This window comes from Aedes aegypti, chromosome 2 (assembly GCF_002204515.2).
Source record: "Aedes aegypti strain LVP_AGWG chromosome 2, AaegL5.0 Primary Assembly, whole genome shotgun sequence".
NCBI classification, from domain to species: Eukaryota; Metazoa; Arthropoda; class Insecta; order Diptera; family Culicidae; genus Aedes; species Aedes aegypti.
In genome coordinates this window covers 355,609,886-355,632,210 of record NC_035108.1, presented here as the reverse complement: position 1 = coordinate 355,632,210, position 22,325 = coordinate 355,609,886, and the positions used below count along the sequence as shown (strand labels likewise).

Genomic DNA, 22,325 nt, shown 5'->3' with positions numbered 1-22,325 from the left:
AGAATCTGCCAATATTCAACATATTTTTTGTGCAAACACATGATCTCCTTTCGGGATATGCTGAAAAAATATTATTTCAATCACAAATTTTCCCTTATTTCGATAATAGACAGTGTTTTTGATGTACACTTCCAAAACTAAAATTTATATTGAATCGTTATAAAGTTTTGTCACAAATATTTTCTTTCAGAATTGTGTTGTTTATTTGAGTTATGCCGTAAGAAGATTTTTTTGAGATAGAGCCTTAAACATTTTGAACGAAAAATAATCTGCTCTCGCTAGCACGCGAAAAATCTTTCAAAGAAATGCTTTTAAGGTGATTATAAAACGAAGCCAAACTTTGAATTTTCAAGAGCACAAGACTGGAGAATCTGACAACAGTTCGCGATGAAAATCAATCAAATTGCTTGCTTGCTGGTAGTGACCATTAGAATAAATTTTCAACAAGGAGCACTGTTTGGCTCCCAATTCTTGTGCTCTTGAAAATTTGAGGTGTGGCTTCGTTCTATAATCTCCTTAAAAAATGGCCAAGCCAAGTTTGAAATTTTCAAGAGCACAATTCTGGAGAACCGAACATCCGTTTGAGCTAAAAACTTAATCGATTGGTCACCACCAGCTAGTTATCAATCGATTAAGGTGAAGATGAATCGAAGCCAAACTTCAAATTTTCAAGAGCACGGATCTGGAGAACCAAACATCCTTTTAAGCTGAAAACTTAATCGATTGGTCACTAGCTGGTGGTGACCAATCGATTAAGTTTTCAGCCCAAACGGGTGTGCGGTTTTCCAGATTTGTGCTCTTGAAAATTTGAGATTTGGCTTCGATTCATCTTCACCTTAAGTTATCAGCTTAAACGGATGTTTGGCTCTCCAAATTTGTGCTCTTGAAAATTTGAGGTTTGGCTTCGATTTATCTTCACCTTAAAGCATCCGCAACTTGCATTTAATTTTCGTTCCCATACCCCCAACTCAAAAAGATTCATCCCAGTTGCGAGAACGTTTCACTAAACTACGTGTATGACAGCTAGAAGTTTGTTTGTTTCAATCCAGTTGCAATATGGTTGACTTGCGTCTCACAAGGAAAACATGATCTAGCAACAGTTTGTTTGTTTAAAAGGTGTTTCTCATGTGTTGCGTGGAAGTTTTTGCGAAAAGTTTAGATTATTTCAGGCTTGGCCCAATTTCGCCAGTAATGAACATGTATTCCGAAGGGTGCAGTCAAGTTATAAGCAACAAGCTTTGATTAATGGGGCATGTGGTCGCTTTTATAGTGCTTTGGCGAAGCAATTGTTCGAAGAGCTGGTGGAGTAGTGAGTAGAGGAGAACATTGGTGATCTTGAGGTCGGAAATTTGATTCCCGTTCACTAAATAAGCAATTTCGATAGAACTTAAATATGTTTCAAACATACTCCGCCTCATGCGCTTTTTGCATTGCTATTCAGTGCAATTGTAAGTCAAACTTTCAACAATTGACAACTCTGATTAGTTTCAAGAGATAATTTTATTCTTGAGTTGCAACAAACTGTGCTGCTTGGGGGCTATTTTGGCATTATGCTGCAATAATAGATCTTGTAATAAGAGCTTTAAATATGTTGCAAATACATTTTCCCTTTTATCCAAGTAATTATCATCAAGTGTCACGTCCAAACTGGGACAGAGCTTGATCTGCAGCGAAATATTCTTTAAGCGTTCCCTTTATCGATAACTGCGAATTTTCTTTGCCAATTTACTATTTTCAAATATGCATATCGCAACTAGCTTAATGATACTCTATGTTCTGGGATGTGGAGAAAATTATCATTTTTCCGAAAAGATTTTCCACCAGACCAGTCACGAGTTTTGTTTAGTTATGCCTTCTATTGTCACTACAATTTTTGACATTGGAATTTCTCTGAACAATCACCACGGTTATTGCGAACCTACGGTTTTTTTTGCTATGGGCTTGGTGGTGTTGATCTCGGTAAAAGCTGCGAAAATGCCGATATTCATTCTTAACAAGTTTATGCCAAACGGCTTTATTGCAAACGACTTTATGCCAAACGGGGTACAATCAGAACAACTACACTCGCACAAAGAACCAACGGATGCTACAAAGGATTAGTTGTACCCTTAGCGTGGGCTTCGTGGCCGTGCGGTTAGTGTTACCAGGCATTTAGCCGCATCGTGTCAAGGGGTGTGGGTTCGATTCCCGCTTCAGTCCGGAAAACTTTTCGTCAGGAACGTTTTACCATTAGAGGCACAATCGGCGTTGCATACTAGTCCGTTGTCTAGTGTGGTGCTTCCTTCAAAGGACAAATCGTACACTTGAAGCATTAACGTGTAGGTTAGGCCGTCCCTTATTTTTCGAAAATGCGAAATGTTATAAGTTCGTCATTCTAAAGTGCTCGTTTTGGTAAGAAAAAAATCATGTAAAAATTTGAAGTCCCTACGTGGACGCTAAGTGGTCCCCCAACGGCCTTAAAGGTACCAGGTGTAAATGACCCTCATGCGCAAATCGAGCACGCTGCTCTAGTGCACGCTTCTTGAGTACGAAAAGCCACTTTTGGTATAGTTGTAAATTTTGCCTTCTTTTAAAAATAGGCTGTTCTTTATGTTTATACTGTTAAAAATTTTATTATTTAGTAAAGCTAATTGTGAACCATTTTTATTATCAATTCTTGCCAGATGTGTTGTTAGAATTATAATTATTTCGGAACCTGCCAATATTCTATATATACTTTTTTTGGGACAAACGCGTGATCTCCTTACGAGATATGCTGGAAAATATATTATTTCAATCACAAATTTTCCCTTTTCTCGATAATAGACGGTGTTTTTGATGTACACTTCCAAAATTAGAATTTATTTTGAGCCGTTGAAAAGTTTTGCCACAAATATTTTCTTTTAAAGATGTGTTGTTCATTTGAGCTGTTCTGTGAAAAGATTTTTTTTTGCGTTAGAGTCTGAAACATTTTAAACGAAAAATAATCTGCTCTCGTATAAAGGCTATTTTTGCATTAAGTCGCATTAATAGATCTTTTGATTAGAGCTTTTGATATTTTGCAAAAAAAAATCATCCTTTTATCAAGTAATTTTCAGCGAGTGTTACGTCCAAACTGGGACAGAGCTTGATATGCAGCGAAACATTCTATGAGCGTTCCCTTGATGAATAACTGCGAACTTTCCTTGCCAATTTACTATTTTCAAACATGTATATCGCAACAAGCTCAAGGGTACTCTATGTTCTGAGATGTAGAGACCCGTCACGAATGTCACAACATTTTTTGAAATTCTTAGCTCGTATAATCTCTGAACGAACAGCACGCTTGTTTAGAACCTACCAAATTTTTTTGCTGTGGGCTCGGTGGTGTTGATCTCGGTAAAAGCTTAAAAAATGCCGATATTTATTTCAAGTCAATCATTATGCCAAACGGCCATTATGCCAAATGGCCATTATGCCAAACGGCCATTATGCCAAACGACCATTATGCCAAACGACTTTATGCCAAATGGATTTATGCCAAACGACCTTATGCCAAACGACTTTATGCCAAACGGGGTACAATCGAGAAAAACACGTTTTCAATTTACTTAACCTAACTTAACCTAAATATATAACCCATTTCGTGGCAATAGAAGATTGTAACGATTTTTGCCCGAAATTATTAAATATTGTAGGGAAAGTGTACCAGTTATGGCTATAGTGGTTCCCTATTTGGCCATATGTGTTTTCTCGAAAACTTTCACATTTTGAATATTTTCGAATATTTTAACATCAAGATTCATTTGGTATCAAACTACTAAAACACACAGAATGATTAAAAATTTGAAAATAATCAAATTATCACGTATGGCGAAATAGGGAACCATTATGTCCATAACTGGTACACCTACCCTACTTGACATTTGTTCCAATGTTTCAACATTGGATATTCTATGTAACTCATTAGTACTAAATCAGGGAGGAAGCTTCAGAATCATTTTCAAAATTTTATTTTGAATTCTCTGCAGAGCATTCTTCCTGATATTAAGGACTGTTCATTTTATAAAGTGGACACTTTGTTTATGCTATATCTTTTTTATTTATTGAATCGTAATCGTTTTTCTGTGTATCGTTGACCTATTAAGTTGAAGAGCTAAATAGTTTTTCCAAAAACTCTTAAAAAAAGCTGTCCGTCAAAGTTTAACATTATTTTTCGCAAAACAAAAATCCTTATTTTTATGAACAAAGTGTATGTTTGTATCCTTTACTATTCTAGTAAAGGTAAAGCTTTAAAAATATCAATTATATTCCACCATTCTATGACATTAGGTAACTTTAGTGATTTATCCATTTATGGCCAAATTTGCTGATGCACCATCCTTTCACTCCCAGCAAAAAAAAACAGTAAAAAGCGTGTTCAAAACTAGTTTGGATTACTAAAGAAACTATATTAGTATAAACGAAAGCTAAATCGTGAGATTAAACCACAGTCTTAAGTATAAATTTTACTGTTTATAGTAGTTTTACTAAAAAGTATCATACTTTTAAAATCATGTACGCATATTTATCGATCTACAGCAAATTGTAAACAGTTTTCTCCAAATTTTTCAATTGGTAATCTCAGAATAACATATTATGAAAATAATATGTGGAAAATAAAATCGATTTTATTACAGCAGTGTTGCCAATTTTGATGATTGTCAATGTACTTTGATAGGTCTTCTAAGAATAAAGCAATTGTGTTTCTGTTGTGCTTTGAATGTGACGTGGGGACTTACTCTATGAAGGCGTAAGTTATTTTTCATATTAATACTATACTAGGACTTCCGTCAGGACGTACTTTTACACAAAAAATTCTACTCATATCAATTCCCATCAAATTTAAAAAAAAAATCTTTAAAATTATGTGGGAAAATTGATTTTATTATATCTGTAAAGTTGTTGCTCCAAAAATAACTTGATTTTTTCCGTCAGGCTTCTGATTGATGATGCTTTCGAAGAACAAGCCTTTTTTGAAAATAGAAAATATAAATTATCGAATTTTCCAGCCAATTTCTTACAATCATTGATTTTGATAACCTCAAAAAATCGACCGATCTAATCGTTGTTCCATATTCGTATGAAATTTAATTATTTTGGAGAATTTTTATTATCACAACATTGTACAATACTAGTCCAACGATGTGCATAAAACCGATTGAAATTTCATTGATTAATAAGAAAGAAACAGCATGCACAAGGTGTCCACTTTATAAAATGAACAGTCCTTACAACAGGTAGTCCACATTGGTACAGCATACAACATAGCTGGCCTGAAAATTTGTTTGAATATCAAAAGCTTGTTCTTAAGACAAAGTTTTGATTTCCTGTTAATAATAATAATAATTTTACATATTTATTACATTTGGCTTGAATGCCCTCAATATGATTTTTGAAAGTTAAATTCTTATCTAGCATGAGCCCTAGATACTTAAGTTCATCTGACCAATTTATTGGAACCCCTCTCATCGTGACAACATGTCTACTTGAAGGTTTCAAATAAAGAGCTTTTGGTTTATGTGGGAATATTATTAATTGAGTTTTGGAAACATTAAGAGAAATCTTCCATTTTTGCACGTATGAAGAAAAAAATATCCAAACTTTTTTGCAATCGACTACAGATGACACGCAGGCTTCGTCCTTTGGCGGAGAGGCCTGTGTCATCCGCAATCAAGGATTTTTGACATCCCTAAGGTAACTCAGGTAAGTCAGATGTGAAAATATTGTATAATATTGGTCCCAAAATGCTGCCTTGAGGAACACCAGCTCTTACAGGAAGTTTTTCAGACCTGGAGTTATGATAATTAGCCTGAAGTGTACGATTTAACAGATAACTTTAAATTACTCTAACAATGTATGTTAGAAAATTATTTTTTTTAATTTAACGATCAAACCTTCATGCCAAACACTGTCGAATGCTTTTTCTATGTCTAGAAGAGCAAGGTCAGTAGAATAGCCTTCAGATTTGTTGGAACGGATCAAATTTGTTACACGCAAAAGTTGATGAGTGATCGAATGTCCATGGCGGAATTCGAACTGTTCATCGGCAAAAATTGAATTTTCGTTGATGTGGGCCATCATTCTGTTTAAAATGACCGTTTCAAAAAGTTTACTGATGCAAGAAAGCAAACTGATTGGACGATAGCTAGAAGTTTCTGCAGGATTTTTGTCTGGTTTTAAAATTGGTAATAACTCTAGACTGATGTATGAAAAATCAAGGGCGTTGGAAGGAATGATCAAACCGACACTTGATGCAGCTGATCTTGAGTAACGAGCAATTTCCCACCTGATCGTTTACTGGATTAAATAACCCGTAAAAAGAACAGCTCTCCTGTTCAAACACTTGAAATGTATCGCATCAGCATAATTAAAAGCACTGCCGTGCAACCGTACACTTCTACCCGAGCAGAAACGAATAACTCGCACCTATCTATGCATACCATATTTTGCTATTGTACAATAATTGGGTATGGTTTAGCAGTCCAGGTATTGTCCATACCTCAATTTGATATTATCATGGTTTTGAAGCTATTCGAAAGCTATTGAGGACTGCTTGGTATTGAACTACTATTGAAGATATTCACATCTACATGAAAAAGCATCATTTAGGTATTGTAAAACATGATCCAATTATGAGTATGGTGTTTGTAGAATATACATGAGATATTTTTTAAAGTATTTATTATCATATGCAGAGCTCTTTCATGCTTTATTGAGATAATTAGTATTGAAAATTATCTGGTGTGGAATACCCTCAATTGCTATTCTCCAGCAATTTTCTTCTGCTCGGGTACCGTGTCGCAGCTATTACAATAATGATAGAGCCGAGCGAGCGTCAGTCAGCCCAGCGCGCTTCAGTCCAGCGAGAGACATTCAGGAAGCTCGAAATATTACCGGGATAGTGTGCGGTGATGTCGTCATTTAACACCCACACCGGGCCAACAAATGGCTTGGCATCAATGTGACGCCATTCCTGGCACGCAACCCGAATTGAAAATTATAATTAATTTAATTGTTGGAACTTTTGAAACATAAAATGTATGGTGTACAATAGAATCTATAATTTATTTATTGATAAATGTTTCAGCAAAGTTAGAAAATGAATTATTCTTCTTTTGCTTTTTTTTCATTCTGTCGATCATAGATGGACCCACAAGTCATAATTATATGCATTTGTGTGTGTTGCGTTTTGGCAACACACTGGAATCATGATATCATGATTCATAAAATGAAATAATGATTTTGGATTTCTGATTTCCACTCCTGTAAGTGAGTCCTTTCAAAATACGTTTCGTTTTATGGTAATCCTGTTAGAAAATATGGAACTATTACAATAAAATCTATAGCATTATAAAAACTTTTTTATCAGGACACATCACCGGCCCGCACCTATCGCCATCATTTAAACGGGTCAAGTAGCGTTTGTTGCCGCCTGTCCAGCGATGATGGGGCAAACGAAAATCGATAATATCATTTATTCAAAGTGTAACAACGTAACATCCAATGATCTCGTCAGGAGGATGGGCTGAAGGAGACCAAATTTTGGTTCACAGTTTTGTGACTTCAAGTTTCGGGGTGATTGGAAACGTTTATCGATTGATTAATGTTGTATGATTGTTTTTTTTTTCTCGAAAATTCATTCAATTCAAGAAGTCCTATCCTCGTATAAAGTTGGATAATTCAAAAAAGGTTACTGGAAATTAACTTGAATGAAACAGGAAATGAACTGGAAAGGAACTGGAGAGGAACTGGAAAGCAACTGGAAGGAAACTGGAAAGGAACTGGACAAAGTGGAGTATCAAGAGATGGAATCACTGTACCTTTCTCAAGAAAGATGAGGGTCTGCCAGAAGCTCAACGCATGCCGCTAAGTCTGCGTGCATCGAGCTGAAATGTGCAGTAATAAGGACGGGAGAATCTTTACGGACGGGCTCGATGTGGTTGAAAGGAAGAAGCAGCATTACGATGAACACCTGTATGACGCTGAGGATACAGATACAGAGGGTCATAAGGGACTGCAAAGATGGTTTTTCGTGTATGTTGTTCATTATTTCGCTTTTGGCAATTAAAAAGACAATCTATACCAACACTGAGATTTTTTTTCGTGTTATGCTAAAAAATATACGTTGTGCAAGGAATATTAAATAGTAAAAGGAAATTGAGCATTCATATTATTTCTGTCAGTAGCATTCAATACTAGGTGGCTTTCAGTTCAGATTTCGAAGATCTCAAGCACAAACATTTATCAATACGCTACGAGTTATTCCACCAAAAAAGTTCTGTACTCTTCCTCAAGGCTCCCACCACTCGTGGTCCGAAAGATTTATGGATATGAACAGGATAGCAGGCAGTTATTTTTGGGTTGGAGGGAATACCGTTTTGCTTCCTCTCGTTATTAAGTATATGTTTTCACTTTGTGTTTATGAATCCCATACATCATGAAAATGGCGTTCTCGACAGCGACCGTTGTCTTCCATCCGGCGGCAATTCTCTCCACAACGTTTCGGTTGGATAGCAACAAACGTTGGAACGGCAGTGCACTATGGGCCAGGGACGCAATCTGGCGGGACAAAATTAATAACTTGGTAACGAAACGTTTCCGGTATTTGGTGTCTTCGGCAAAGTTTTTTGTAATAACGAGGACCATCTATTGACATAAACGGATAGTTCGTAAATCGTCCGCATAGGTGGCGCCACAATCTAACTTTTTACTGTGACGTTCTAGAGACTTGGCATGTTCGGCAAAGTTGTTCATTTCTATAAAATAAACAACTCTCTCGAAGACGTCAAAATTCCACAGCCTACTGTTTTCGAGTTATTGGCAAAATTAGAGAAAATTAGTGAAAAAACGATTTTTTTCACCGAATTTGACATTTTTCCTAAGAACCATGTCATATAATATTTTTTGCTGATAAATATATAACAAACGCAAGCTTTAGTGGAAAACATTTAATAATACGACGCATAAAACTTAAGAAATCATGGAAAAACTTGAAAAATAGAGAAATTTTTGAACCTTAATATCTCCAAAAGCGCAAAAAACCGCAAGCTCAAATTTTCAGGCAACATAGAGCAATACTTGATGAAACGGATGTCAAAATTCCAGAGAGGTATATTTTGGTGTTTTTGAGATTTTTTGATTTTTTTTTACGGGTTTCTTTTTATTACGCGATTAATATTTTCGTGGCAAATATTTAGGTGTATTTTAAAATTAGCGGAAAAATATATTTTATTATTTCATGAAATTATTATATCTCCTCACAGTACAAGCTGGCTTTGGATTTCATTTCGAATTCGTTGTTACAATTTTCCGGAAGCTCAAAATTTAAGCAAATCCGTTGATTAAACACATATTTAAAATTAAACAACCTAACAGTTCTCAAAATCGAAGGAATCTCCAAATTGATACCTTTGATCTGTATTCTCTGTTTCGAAACATCCAAGGATCAACGCTCTTTCCGCTTTGAAACAAATATACAAGCTCCGGACAAGAGATCGTGCGCTCTGAAATTGTAATATTTAGAGATATCGACATGAATATGCTTCAAAATTTGATTTTCCGTGTTAAAAGTAACACATTCACAAAAATAAATTACTCACCTCGAACCATGATGGCAACAATTAACTGATACATGATCAAGTTTATCATGGCATACTATACCATTTGAATTATTGAAGAAAAAAAATTATGTACCCAGTTTTAATCTACACTTTCATCTACATTACTCGATATCAACTCAAGGAACTGCTCTTAAACTGAATTTCATGGCTACTATGTAGGCTTTTTTAAACAGTTTTTCCAAAGTTTTTGTTTCACGACTCGTTATTTCTTAAAGTCGATCGTCCCTTCAGATTCCTCATGGAAACTAACTGTATAGGAGTAATACAATCACTGTAAAAAATGAAATATCTCAAAAACACCAAAATATACCTCTCTGGAATTTTGACATCCGTTTCATCAAGTATTGCTCTATGTTGCCTGAAAATTTGAGCTTGCGATTTTTTGCGCTTTTGTAGATATTAAGGTTCAAAAATTGCTCTATTTTTGAAGTTTTTTCATAGTTTCTTAATTTTTGTTTGTCGTATTATTAAAATTTTTCCACCAGAGCTTGCGTCTGTTATATATTTATCAGCAAAAAATATTATATGACATGATTCTTAGGAAAAATGTCAAATTGAGTGAAAAAAAATTGTTTTTTCACAAATTTTCTCTAATTTTGCCAATAACTCGAAAACAGTAGGCTGTGGAATTTTGACGTCTTCGAGAGAGTTGTTTATTTTATCAAAATGAACAACTTTGCCGAACATGCCAAGTCTCTAGAACGTCACGGTAAAAAGTTAGATTGTGGCGCCACCTATGCGGACGATTTACGAACTATCCGTTTATGTCAGTAGATGGTCCTCGTTATTACAAAAAACTTTGCCGAAGACACCAAATACCGGAAACGCTTCGTTACCAAGTTATTAATTTTGTCCCGCCAGATTGCGTCCCTGGCCCATAGTGCAGTGGCGTTTATTACCCGAATGACTGGATATGAAAGGTGGCATATCAAAAAACAGTGTTGAAGTTCTCCACCACCCCATGGAAAGAAGACGAACGAACAGGCTACAGTGCTGTCCTGACACCGAAGATTTACTGAGCCCATGCGCTTGAAGCTAATGAAGATGATGGCGTGTTTTTGCGAAACGTGCCCCGATGAAAACTACCGGAGGTCAATAAATTTCTCATAAATTTGACCCTGCCTGATGGAGACGCAAACGTGCTGGACGCCGGAACTCATCCAGAGAGCACACCAAGCAGTCAGCCTGATTCATTGGATGCAATCCCAGCTCGTAGAACCGAAGCTAGGGCAGCTCCAGACTATAGTGATAACTCTTTCGAAGTCTGTTGTATTCTCGGCTGGTACTGGTCAACTCTGCAGGAGGTGCCATTCTCATTAATTAAATATGATGTAATAAATTATGCTTCTTTTTTTCCTAGCTCAGCAACATGGAAGTAGCTGTGCGAACAGCCTTAGGGAATACGGGAACTGTTTATGAAAAGTTGGATCTGCTTTCGGGCTCTGGATTACAGCTGTGTAGACTAGCAAGAGGACTACGAGGTGCACTTATCTGTGCCAAGGTTATCCTCTTCGAGTGCCAGTTAGGACATAGATGGGTGCATTCCTGGTGGTGAGTTTCAAAGGAGGAGAGGGGTGAACTGAATTGCTAGTCATCAGAGTGCACTTAATTAAGATTCATTTTTGATACGGCATGGATGAGCACTTGGACACTGGCACCATTTGTGCACCGTGTTTGCTGGCTTAAGCTGTTTGGCTTCGTTGCTCATTCGATATTGATGCTCGCAAACACATCTGGAAATCTGTGAGTCATAAAAACGAGATAAATAAACTGGATCCGTGTTGGGGGCACAGAAACTGGAAATCAGTGTCTAACATGGATATTCAACACTTTATTCATTGAGTCTTGCTGAAGAGACAGGCGCCACTTGTAGTGTCAGGTTGCAATCGATTGGGAGTCAGGAACAAAGTGAACTGAATTTGACTAAATAAATAATAATCCTGTAGTGGACGTGTGAAGTTAATTCCATTCCATTCTATTCCTTACTATTCAATTCTATTCCGATTCTTTTTTCTTTCCTTTTAATTTCCTTTTCATTGAACAGAATCATGGCTTTTCCATGTCCATTACATTTCCTTTCCATTTTCTTTTCATTTCCATTGCATTTCGTTTCCATTTCCTTTGCTTTCGGTTTCCTTGTTATTTCCTTCCCATTTACTTTCCACTTTCTTTCCATTTCTTTTTTTATTTCTTTCCATTTCCTTCAACTTATTTGCATTACCTTTCCATTTCCTATTCATTCTATTTCGTTTAATTCCACTCTTTTCTATACCATTGGTTTATTCCAAATTTAGTCGACAAAATTCGACTAAATCGTTCGATGCTAATTGTAAGTTCTAGCATTTACAAATGCATATTAAACATTTTTCTCTGTTAATATCTGTTGAACGATTCAGAAAAGTGTATCCCACCTAGTACTCAACAAGTTGAACAAAATAATTAAAATGTCACTTCTTTGTTCTCTATTCCCAGGTAAGCAACTCATCCATCAAGAAAAATCGTTCGAAAAGGTGCTGCTTACCCATTCTTGGCTCCGTCCCAAGAGTATCGATATTCAACCAAGCAGCAAACGATCGTTCCCAACAGCCACAATGTAAGTACCTACCAAAGCAGGAATGTTCCCATGGGATGCGTTCATAATTTATTGAGGCTTATTTTGCCCCGATATGGTGAAATATGACCGCAACAGTTTCCAATGGCTGCAGATGCATCTGCAATAGGTGTACCGTACCATTGTAGTAGACTCGATGCAGCCCCCATGATGAACAACGACTCTGATCAGGTTTGCCATACCTAAGCGAAACATAAATCATACCGAGGTTACATTGCCTGGAAACAATGAACTGCAACAGGGGAATTAGACACTGAATGTATCAGTGAGATGCTATTGGTATGATTATGAACAACTAGAATGAACAAATTGTCTTCATTACAAACATCCACCGCATGAATGGATATTCTCAAAATTGAAATTTGTCTCGATGGATAATGGTTGTGTGGTAGAATTTTGACTATTGATGGGGAAAGCCAACAATAGATACACTGTGCGAAATAACAACATGGGTTTTACAATAGTAGCTTACAACATTGTTTGCAATTTCGTATGTATCTTCTAGAAAGAAGATAGAAGATAGAAGATAGAAGATAGAAGATAGAAGATAGAAGATAGAAGATAGAAGATAGAAGATAGAAGATAGAAGATAGAAGATAGAAGATAGAAGATAGAAGATAGAAGATAGAAGATAGAAGATAGAAGATAGAAGATAGAAGATAGAAGATAGAAGATAGAAGATAGAAGATAGAAGAAGATAGAAGATAGAAGATAGAAGATAGAAGATAGAAGATAGAAGATAGAAGATAGAAGATAGAAGATAGAAGATAGAAGATAGAAGATAGAAGATAGAAGATAGAAGATAGAAGATAGAAGATAGAAGATAGAAGATAGAAGATAGAAGATAGAAGAAGATAGAAGATAGAAGATAGAAGATAGAAGATAGAAGATAGAAGATAGAAGATAGAAGATAGAAGATAGAAGATAGAAGATAGAAGATAGAAGATAGAAGATAGAAGATAGAAGATAGAAGATAGAAGATAGAAGATAGAAGATAGAAGATAGAAGATAGAAGATAGAAGATAGAAGATAGAAGATAGAAGATAGAAGATAGAAGATAGAAGATAGAAGATAGAAGATAGAAGATAGAAGATAGAAGATAGAAGATAGAAGATAGAAGATAGAAGATAGAAGATAGAAGATAGAAGATAGAAGATAGAAGATAGAAGATAGAAGATAGAAGATAGAAGATAGAAGATAGAAGATAGAAGATAGAAGATAGAAGATAGAAGATAGAAGATAGAAGATAGAAGATAGAAGATAGAAGATAGAAGATAGAAGATAGAAGATAGAAGATAGAAGATAGAAGATAGAAGATAGAAGATAGAAGATAGAAGATAGAAGATAGAAGATAGAAGATAGAAGATAGAAGATAGAAGATAGAAGATAGAAGATAGAAGATAGAAGATAGAAGATAGAAGATAGAAGATAGAAGATAGAAGATAGAAGATAGAAGATAGAAGATAGAAGATAGAAGATAGAAGATAGAAGATAGAAGATAGAAGATAGAAGATAGAAGATAGAAGATAGAAGATAGAAGATAGAAGATAGAAGATAGAAGATAGAAGATAGAAGATAGAAGATAGAAGATAGAAGATAGAAGATAGAAGATAGAAGATAGAAGATAGAAGATAGAAGATAGAAATAGAAGATAGAAGATAGAAGATAGAAGATAGAAGATAGAAGATAGAAGATAGAAGATAGAAGATAGAAGATAGAAGATAGAAGATAGAAGATAGAAGATAGAAGATAGAAGATAGAAGATAGAAGATAGAAGATAGAAGATAGAAGATAGAAGATAGAAGATAGAAGATAGAAGATAGAAGATAGAAGATAGAAGATAGAAGATAGAAGATAGAAGATAGAAGATAGAAGATAGAAGATAGAAGATAGAAGATAGAAGATAGAAGATAGAAGATAGAAGATAGAAGATAGAAGATAGAAGATAGAAGATAGAAGATAGAAGATAGAAGATAGAAGATAGAAGATAGAAGATAGAAGATAGAAGATAGAAGATAGAAGATAGAAGATAGAAGATAGAAGATAGAAGATAGAAGATAGAAGATAGAAGATAGAAGATAGAAGATAGAAGATAGAAGATAGAAGATAGAAGATAGAAGATAGAAGATAGAAGATAGAAGATAGAAGATAGAAGATAGAAGATAGAAGATAGAAGATAGAAGATAGAAGATAGAAGATAGAAGATAGAAGATAGAAGATAGAAGATAGAAGATAGAAGATAGAAGATAGAAGATAGAAGATAGAAGATAGAAGATAGAAGATAGAAGATAGAAGATAGAAGATAGAAGATAGAAGATAGAAGATAGAAGATAGAAGATAGAAGATAGAAGATAGAAGATAGAAGATAGAAGATAGAAGATAGAAGATAGAAGATAGAAGATAGAAGATAGAAGATAGAAGATAGAAGATAGAAGATAGAAGATAGAAGATAGAAGATAGAAGATAGAAGATAGAAGATAGAAGATAGAAGATAGAAGATAGAAGATAGAAGATAGAAGATAGAAGATAGAAGATAGAAGATAGAAGATAGAAGATAGAAGATGAAGATAGAAGATAGAAGATAGAAGATAGAAGATAGAAGATAGAAGATAGAAGAATAGAAGATAGAAGATAGAAGATAGAAGATAGAAGATAGAAGATAGAAGATAGAAGATAGAAGATAGAAGATAGAAGATAGAAGATAGAAGATAGAAGATAGAAGATAGAAGATAGAAGATAGAAGATAGAAGATAGAAGATAGAAGATAGAAGATAGAAGATAGAAGATAGAAGATAGAAGATAGAAGATAGAAGATAGAAGATAGAAGATAGAAGATAGAAGATAGAAGATAGAAGATAGAAGATAGAAGATAGAAGATAGAAGATAGAAGATAGAAGATAGAAGATAGAAGATAGAAGATAGAAGATAGAAGATAGAAGATAGAAGATAGAAGATAGAAGATAGAAGATAGAAGATAGAAGATAGAAGATAGAAGATAGAAGATAGAAGATAGAAGATAGAAGATAGAAGATAGAAGATAGAAGATAGAAGATAGAAGATAGAAGATAGAAGATAGAAGATAGAAGATAGAAGATAGAAGATAGAAGATAGAAGATAGAAGATAGAAGATAGAAGATAGAAGATAGAAGATAGAAGATAGAAGATAGAAGATAGAAGATAGAAGATAGAAGATAGAAGATAGAAGATAGAAGATAGAAGATAGAAGATAGAAGATAGAAGATAGAAGATAGAAGATAGAAGATAGAAGATAGAATAGAAGATAGAAGATAGAAGATAGAAGATAGAAGATAGAAGATAGAAGATAGAAGATAGAAGATAGAAGAAGATAGAAGATAGAAGATAGAAGATAGAAGATAGAAGATAGAAGATAGAAGATAGAAGATAGAAGATAGAAGATAGAAGATAGAAGATAGAAGATAGAAGATAGAAGATAGAAGATAGAAGATAGAAGATAGAAGATAGAAGATAGAAGATAGAAGATAGAAGATAGAAGATAGAAGATAGAAGATAGAAGATAGAAGATAGAAGATAGAAGATAGAAGATAGAAGATAGAAGATAGAAGATAGAAGATAGAAGATAGAAGATAGAAGATAGAAGATAGAAGATAGAAGATAGAAGATAGAAGATAGAAGATAGAAGATAGAAGATAGAAGATAGAAGATAGAAGATAGAAGATAGAAGATAGAAGATAGAAGATAGAAGATAGAAGATAGAAGATAGAAGATAGAAGATAGAAGATAGAAGATAGAAGATAGAAGATAGAAGATAGAAGATAGAAGATAGAAGATAGAAGATAGAAGATAGAAGATAGAAGATAGAAGATAGAAGATAGAAGATAGAAGATAGAAGATAGAAGATAGAAGATAGAAGATAGAAGATAGAAGATAGAAGATAGAAGATAGAAGATAGAAGATAGAAGATAGAAGATAGAAGATAGAAGATAGAAGATAGAAGATAGAAGATAGAAGATAGAAGATAGAAGATAGAAGATAGAAGATAGAAGATAGAAGATAGAAGATAGAAGATAGAAGATAGAAGATAGAAGATAGAAGATAGAAGATAGAAGATAGAAGATAGAAGATAGAAGATAGAAGATAGAAGATAGAAGATAGAAGATAGAAGATAGAAGATAGAAGATAGAAGATAGAAGATAGAAGATAGAAGATAGAAGATAGAAGATAGAAGATAGAAGATAGAAGATAGAAGATAGAAGATAGAAGATAGAAGATAGAAGATAGAAGATAGAAGATAGAAGATAGAAGATAGAAGATAGAAGATAGAAGATAGAAGGATAGAAGATAGAAGATAGAAGATAGAAGATAGAAGATAGAAGATAGAAGATAGAAGATAGAAGATAGAAGATAGAAGATAGAAGATAGAAGATAGAAGATAGAAGAAGATAGAAAATAGAAGATAGAAGATAGAAGATAGAAGATAGAAAGATAGAAGATAGAGATAGAAGATAGAAGATAGAAGATAGAGATAGAAGATAGGAAGATAGAAGATAGAAGATAGAAGATAGAAGATAGAAGATAGAAGATAGAAAGATAGAAGATAGAAGATAGAAGATAGAAGATAGAAGATAGAAGATAGAAGATAGAAGATAGAAAGATAGAAGATAGAAGATAGAAGATAGAAGATAGAAGATAGAAGATAGAAGATAGAAGATAGAAGATAGAAGATAGAAGATAGAAGATAGAAGATAGAAGATAGAAGATAGAAGATAGAAGATAGAAGATAGAAGATAGAAGATAGAAGATAGAAGATAGAAGATAGAAGATAGAAGATAGAAGATAGAAGATAGAAGATAGAAGATAGAAGATAGAAGATAGAAGATAGAAGATAGAAGATAGAAGAAGAAGATAGAAGATAGGAGATAGAAGATATAAATAGAAGATAGAAGATAGAAGATAGAAGATAGAAGATAAAAGATAAATAAATTAATTTTTGTTCAACGCAACATTGACGAGAATAAAATCGAATCAACTATCTTGGACCTGATAGCTCATGCTGAAATTCAACTTCCCTCGATAAGTTACACAAATTATGCATCTTGTCGACCCAAAAATAATGAAACTGCAGTATGCATAAAAATGTCGCAATTTCACAATGTACCTCCAGAGATACGATAACCCGGAACAGGGTTCAACATCACAACAAACAAAAAGATAGAAAGAACATTTTCCGCCCCAGCAACCCACAACCGATCGAATACTCCCATGTTCCATCGAAAAAAGATGCATAAAATATTATCATCCATCCATCTGGCGTCGTCTTCGTCTTCGTCGTCGGCGTCGCCAACATCATCAGGAACCGGAAAACCCAACCGACGACGACAGACCGGGTGATGGCACAAAAATTTACATATAAATAAATTCCGCTTCTAGGACATTAAACTTTCTTTCGGCCTGAATTGCTCGTTCGTCACCGCAACCTTTCGGTTTCTGAATTTCTTCCGATGCTTGTATGTACACTACCGTGCAAAAGTTTGTAGTCCCCGTCCTTTTTTCTAAGAAGTCTTATTGAAACTTTCCATGGTTCATTCGAAACAAAATAATTTAAGCACACTTCAAAAATATTTTGACAAAAACTTTTCTTGAATTTTGTTTGTTAAGTTTTACTTGAAATTGTGACACTTTTCAAAAATTACTCTGTAATGTAATTTTTAAAAAATGTCACAATTTCAAGTAAAAATTTAGGAAACATAATTGAACAAATGATGAGACACATATGAAGTAAAATTAACTCACTGCCTTTTGAATGAATCATAGATAGTTTTTAATTGGAAGTGAATTCACAGAGATGTGGACAAATCTATATTTTCTAGAGGGTGACCCCAAGCTTTTACACGGAGGTGTACGCATTGAATTCCCATCGCAAACTACAGGAGTTCCAAAAACCAAATTTGCAATTGCTTTTCGGAAGCGTTTCGCCCTCATTGTCTGATTCGGTTGTGATGGCTTTACATGTTTGGAGCAATTGCGAAATGATTGCATCGCTCATGTACCTACTCTTCCAGTCAATTGTCGATGTGTGTTCACAATTTTCCCCACTTAGGCAGAAGAAGCCGTTTGCAAATGTCATCATTAGGGTGGCCTGTCTTTCATGGGAAAGCCATGTTTGGTGCTCTGTCTTCCTAGAATTTGTCACAAGCGATTTCCATAATTTTCAGATATTTAGATTAATGCAATTTGGTAAAAATATGAATGTCTAATAATCATATGATCCAGCTCCTTATATAAGTTTTATATGCAGTTACAAAAAAAAAACGGCCTTTGACACTGCTGATATACATCCTCGAAAAAAAATCCTAGTGCTTTTATCTCTTAAAGTTTGAAAATGAGACTCAAAACAACGAAAATCTTCATCTTCCTTATGAAGAAACTCTTGAGTTTTAGTTTTTCTGCACACCCTATGCGCAGCATTTACAATCATGGTTGCAGCTCTCCAGAAAAGACTTTCACCTATGATTGGCTTTATTTTCTAGCGAAACCGCATCGTCCCTCAACGTAGAGAATAGCTTCATTTGAATCGAATGAATTATTTAAAAGGCTTGGTCTCTGTAACATTGATTTTGTGAGTAAATCCGGTGAAACAATGACTATTGCTGTACATAATAGATAGATGAATGTAGCTCTTTGGGGACACTGAGATTTTAACTTATTCAGGTTGTAAGTTTGGCATGAAATGGATTGGTTTAAGAAAATACACTTATCTCAAATTGTTAGCACAATGTTAGCAGCATAGCATAGAGTGACGTACATAGTTCGATCCAAAAGAATAAGAAATTATTCTTTCTGAACATTTTTGCAGATCTTACATTATTCATCATATTATTGATCAATAACGACGCCGGCCAAGTCCTTACAATTAGTTGGGATGGGCAAGGAAGGCCAATGTCTAGTGATTTTGCTTTTAGAGATCGAGAATACCTCTGCATCTCCACAATCATCACGGAAAGAGTATTGATTAATGAGGGAGCAAAAAGATTAGTACGATCTTAATATAAAGAAGAAAAATACGAATCGTTTTGCATTTTCGTCGCATTCATTATGTAAGATTATTCATAGATCATTTTTAGTAATTACGAAAAAAGAATGGTATGTGGAATAAAATTGTAAGTAGTGACGAATCATCCACAGTTGGTTTGAAAGTTACATAAAAATAAGGTTTGCACGATAAAAAAAAAGTTATCATGAGCATGAAATGAGCTCACCAGTTGGTTATCCATCCTAGACTGAACACTAGACCATTCCAAAAAAATCGAAATGTCTGGGATTCAACCAGTCACCCTCTACTTCTTATTTCAATACTAAAACAAACTACCAGCCAAATTTTCATTCAATTTGGAGAAGATTAGGAGGTGCCTCAAGTCGAATTTGTGTTTTTTTATATTTTTTACATTCAATAAATTCTAACTAGAATTTAGAAAAAATGAAAATAAATCATTGAAAAGGCAAAGCTACTACCGTTTTGATTCATATTACGGACAGCTTCTTATTCCGGACATTCTCGTTCGTATGGGAAACGTTTCACACGAAATGATTCAATATTCGCCGTCCAAAAGTTCTCATTTTCGAGGCTTGTTTTATTAGGTTTTTTTCCAAAAATATCATTGCAAATTTATAATGCCCAACTACCTTAGACGTCTTTTAAGTGGTTAAACGATTTCAATTGATGATTTGACTGTTCCATTAATGATTATCATGAGCTGTCCGTAATTCGAATCAATGCGTCCGGAATATGAGGCAAAAGTGAGGGAGCGTCCGGAATAAGAATCATGAAAAGGCCACACGTTTTGATTTATTTAAAATTATTCAAGTTGCGGACGCGTATTCTTTACCCACCATCCGAAAGTTAAGGGCTTCCGATGCTCGATAACGCTAAAAAATCATACAGAATGATTTATTTTGTATGGTTCAAGCTGGGTTATACTTCACTGAGGCCTTAAGTGTCCGTATGTTCGGTATGTTCCAGTTTGTTACATGTCAGCAATTGCGCCATTTAGCAGCAGCTCTAAATGCCGGGAAATATCGATGATTTTTTACAATTTATCTGTAATTCGGATACGAAAATGATGTACTACAATAATGTTCAGAAAAGTCAAAGGAATGATACTACGGATACTACTATGGTTTTAAGATTAGGCATGCGGTTAAAAATCTCATAGAACAAAACTGTAGAAAAACGTTTGTTTTACAGGTACTTTAATGAACAGAAATCAATTTTATGATGTCAAAACCATCTCTAATCGGCATACAGTGTTCTCAAACGTTGACTTTGATTTTCGTTTTTTTTCAAATTCTCGTTATAATTTTTTAAATGTAAAAACTAGCCAAAAAACACAAATTCGACTTGAGGCACCTTCTTATCTTCTCCAAATTGAATGAAAATTTGTCTGGTAGTTTGTTTTAGTATTGCAATTAGAACTAGAGGGTGACTGGTTGAATCCGAGACACTTCGATTTTTGTGAAATGGTCTACTGAACACGAATATCTTTCGCACTGTAATCCTAAACGAATTCCACTCGGCCGATCTAAATACACGAACTTTCTTGCTTGAGCCTCAATAAAGAACTCTTATTGAACAAAATGTTTCAATATTAAAAAGTAGATGTAAAAATAAGTCTCAATTCTAGATTTCTGGTTGTACTTCTGATTCATTGCGTCAAAGTGTTAACTATTTTGTGCAATCCAAAGATTTGGATTGAAGAGCTTGAGTTCATGAGCATGAGCATGAGTATAGATGACCGTACAATTCGTAGTTGCTACTCCCTGCTTGACCAGAGCAATCGAAGTTGCACAGGGATTTAGTGAATGGGGCTTGGGATTAGCTTACCACTCTCAATGTGCACAAATCGAGAGCTCAAACTTTAAAAGTCAATAACGGCGCCGGCCACGTCCTTACGGTCATCGGGGAAGGGAAGGAATGTTAGTTAGACAACCATTGGTTTTAGAGACCGAAGAATCTTCTGCATCTCCATAGTTGTAATGGAAAGGATATTGGGTTAGTGGGATAAGGTAAGGATCTGGGAGTTATCTTCAGTTGATGATGCGTTCTTTGATATATTCACGCCTGACCGGATTCACGATATTATTCGATAAATGAATTGTATGCCAAACAAGTGTTCATTGTTCGCCCTCGCAAGAGCAAGCAACGCGACCAAAGAATCAAACACTACTAACCTTGGATTGAAGAGCTTGAATTCAGTGCATAAGCTTGGATTGTACGCTTGTGCTGTGTGTGCAAAAAAATCCTTATGCTGACCTGACGCAGTGCTATTTAACAATTTTAACAATTTAACTTCTCAGTGCTACTTAACAATTTTGATTTTTTTATCTCAATTGTATATATTGTATTGGATAAAGATCTTGAACTTCATAGGTAGAATCAAGGATTTCTTCCTAATAGTGAAGAAAGAAGGCCGGTTCTCCGATAACCCTTAAACTACTTCTCAAACATCTTGAAAAGAATAAGGTAAAAACTTTTCACTAACGACGACAAACCTGTTTTTCAAGACCGTCTTCAAGTGATTTATCGTCACTCGAAAGTATTAAAAATCAAAAAACTAATTTGCTTACATTTAAAAAAAAAGAAGAGAATCAATCCTTTAATTAGCCATTTCATTACGTTTACTTACTTGATGGGCTACAATCCGCTACATTGAATCTACGCCGAATGGATAATTCTTCTCCATTTGGCTCGGTCCTCCTGAGCGAATCGCTTCCAGTCGCCCTGAACATTAAGTGCCCTTAAGTCCTCTTCATCTACTAAAAGCCAATGTGTTTGCGGCCTACCACGAAGCCAACTGCTTCGTCCGGTTTCTCTACTAAATATATTTTTTTCTTGTCGTCCTTCCGGCATTCGTACCACGTGACCAGCCCAACGCAGCATGCCGTGTTTATGCTTCCTCTTTTTTATATACTTAGTACAATTCATGATTCATGCTGCGCCGCCAGGTGCCATTTTCTTGTGTACCTCCGAGTATTGTTCTCAGTACCTTACGCTCAAAAACCCCGAACGCTTTCTGGTCGACCTCTTTTAACGTCCACGGTTCATGGCCGTATAGAGC

The 22,325-nt window shown here is 34.8% G+C and overlaps 1 protein-coding gene across 3 annotated transcripts in view; it reads left to right on the top strand.

Moving 5' to 3' along the window:
- The window catches only part of LOC5563856 (receptor-type tyrosine-protein phosphatase kappa), a 516,995-nt gene that overhangs the window by 361,680 nt on the left and 132,990 nt on the right, over positions 1-22,325 (top strand). Inside the window, exon 3 of one of the 3 annotated variants that reach the window (XM_021846358.1) lies at positions 12,093-12,213. The exons of the other annotated variants lie outside the window; for them this stretch is intronic. Within the exon in view, the coding sequence (XP_021702050.1) occupies positions 12,212-12,213 (2 nt within the window). The 5' untranslated portion in view covers positions 12,093-12,211. The remainder of the gene's footprint in view (positions 1-12,092; positions 12,214-22,325) is intronic. 3 annotated transcript variants of the gene reach the window in all.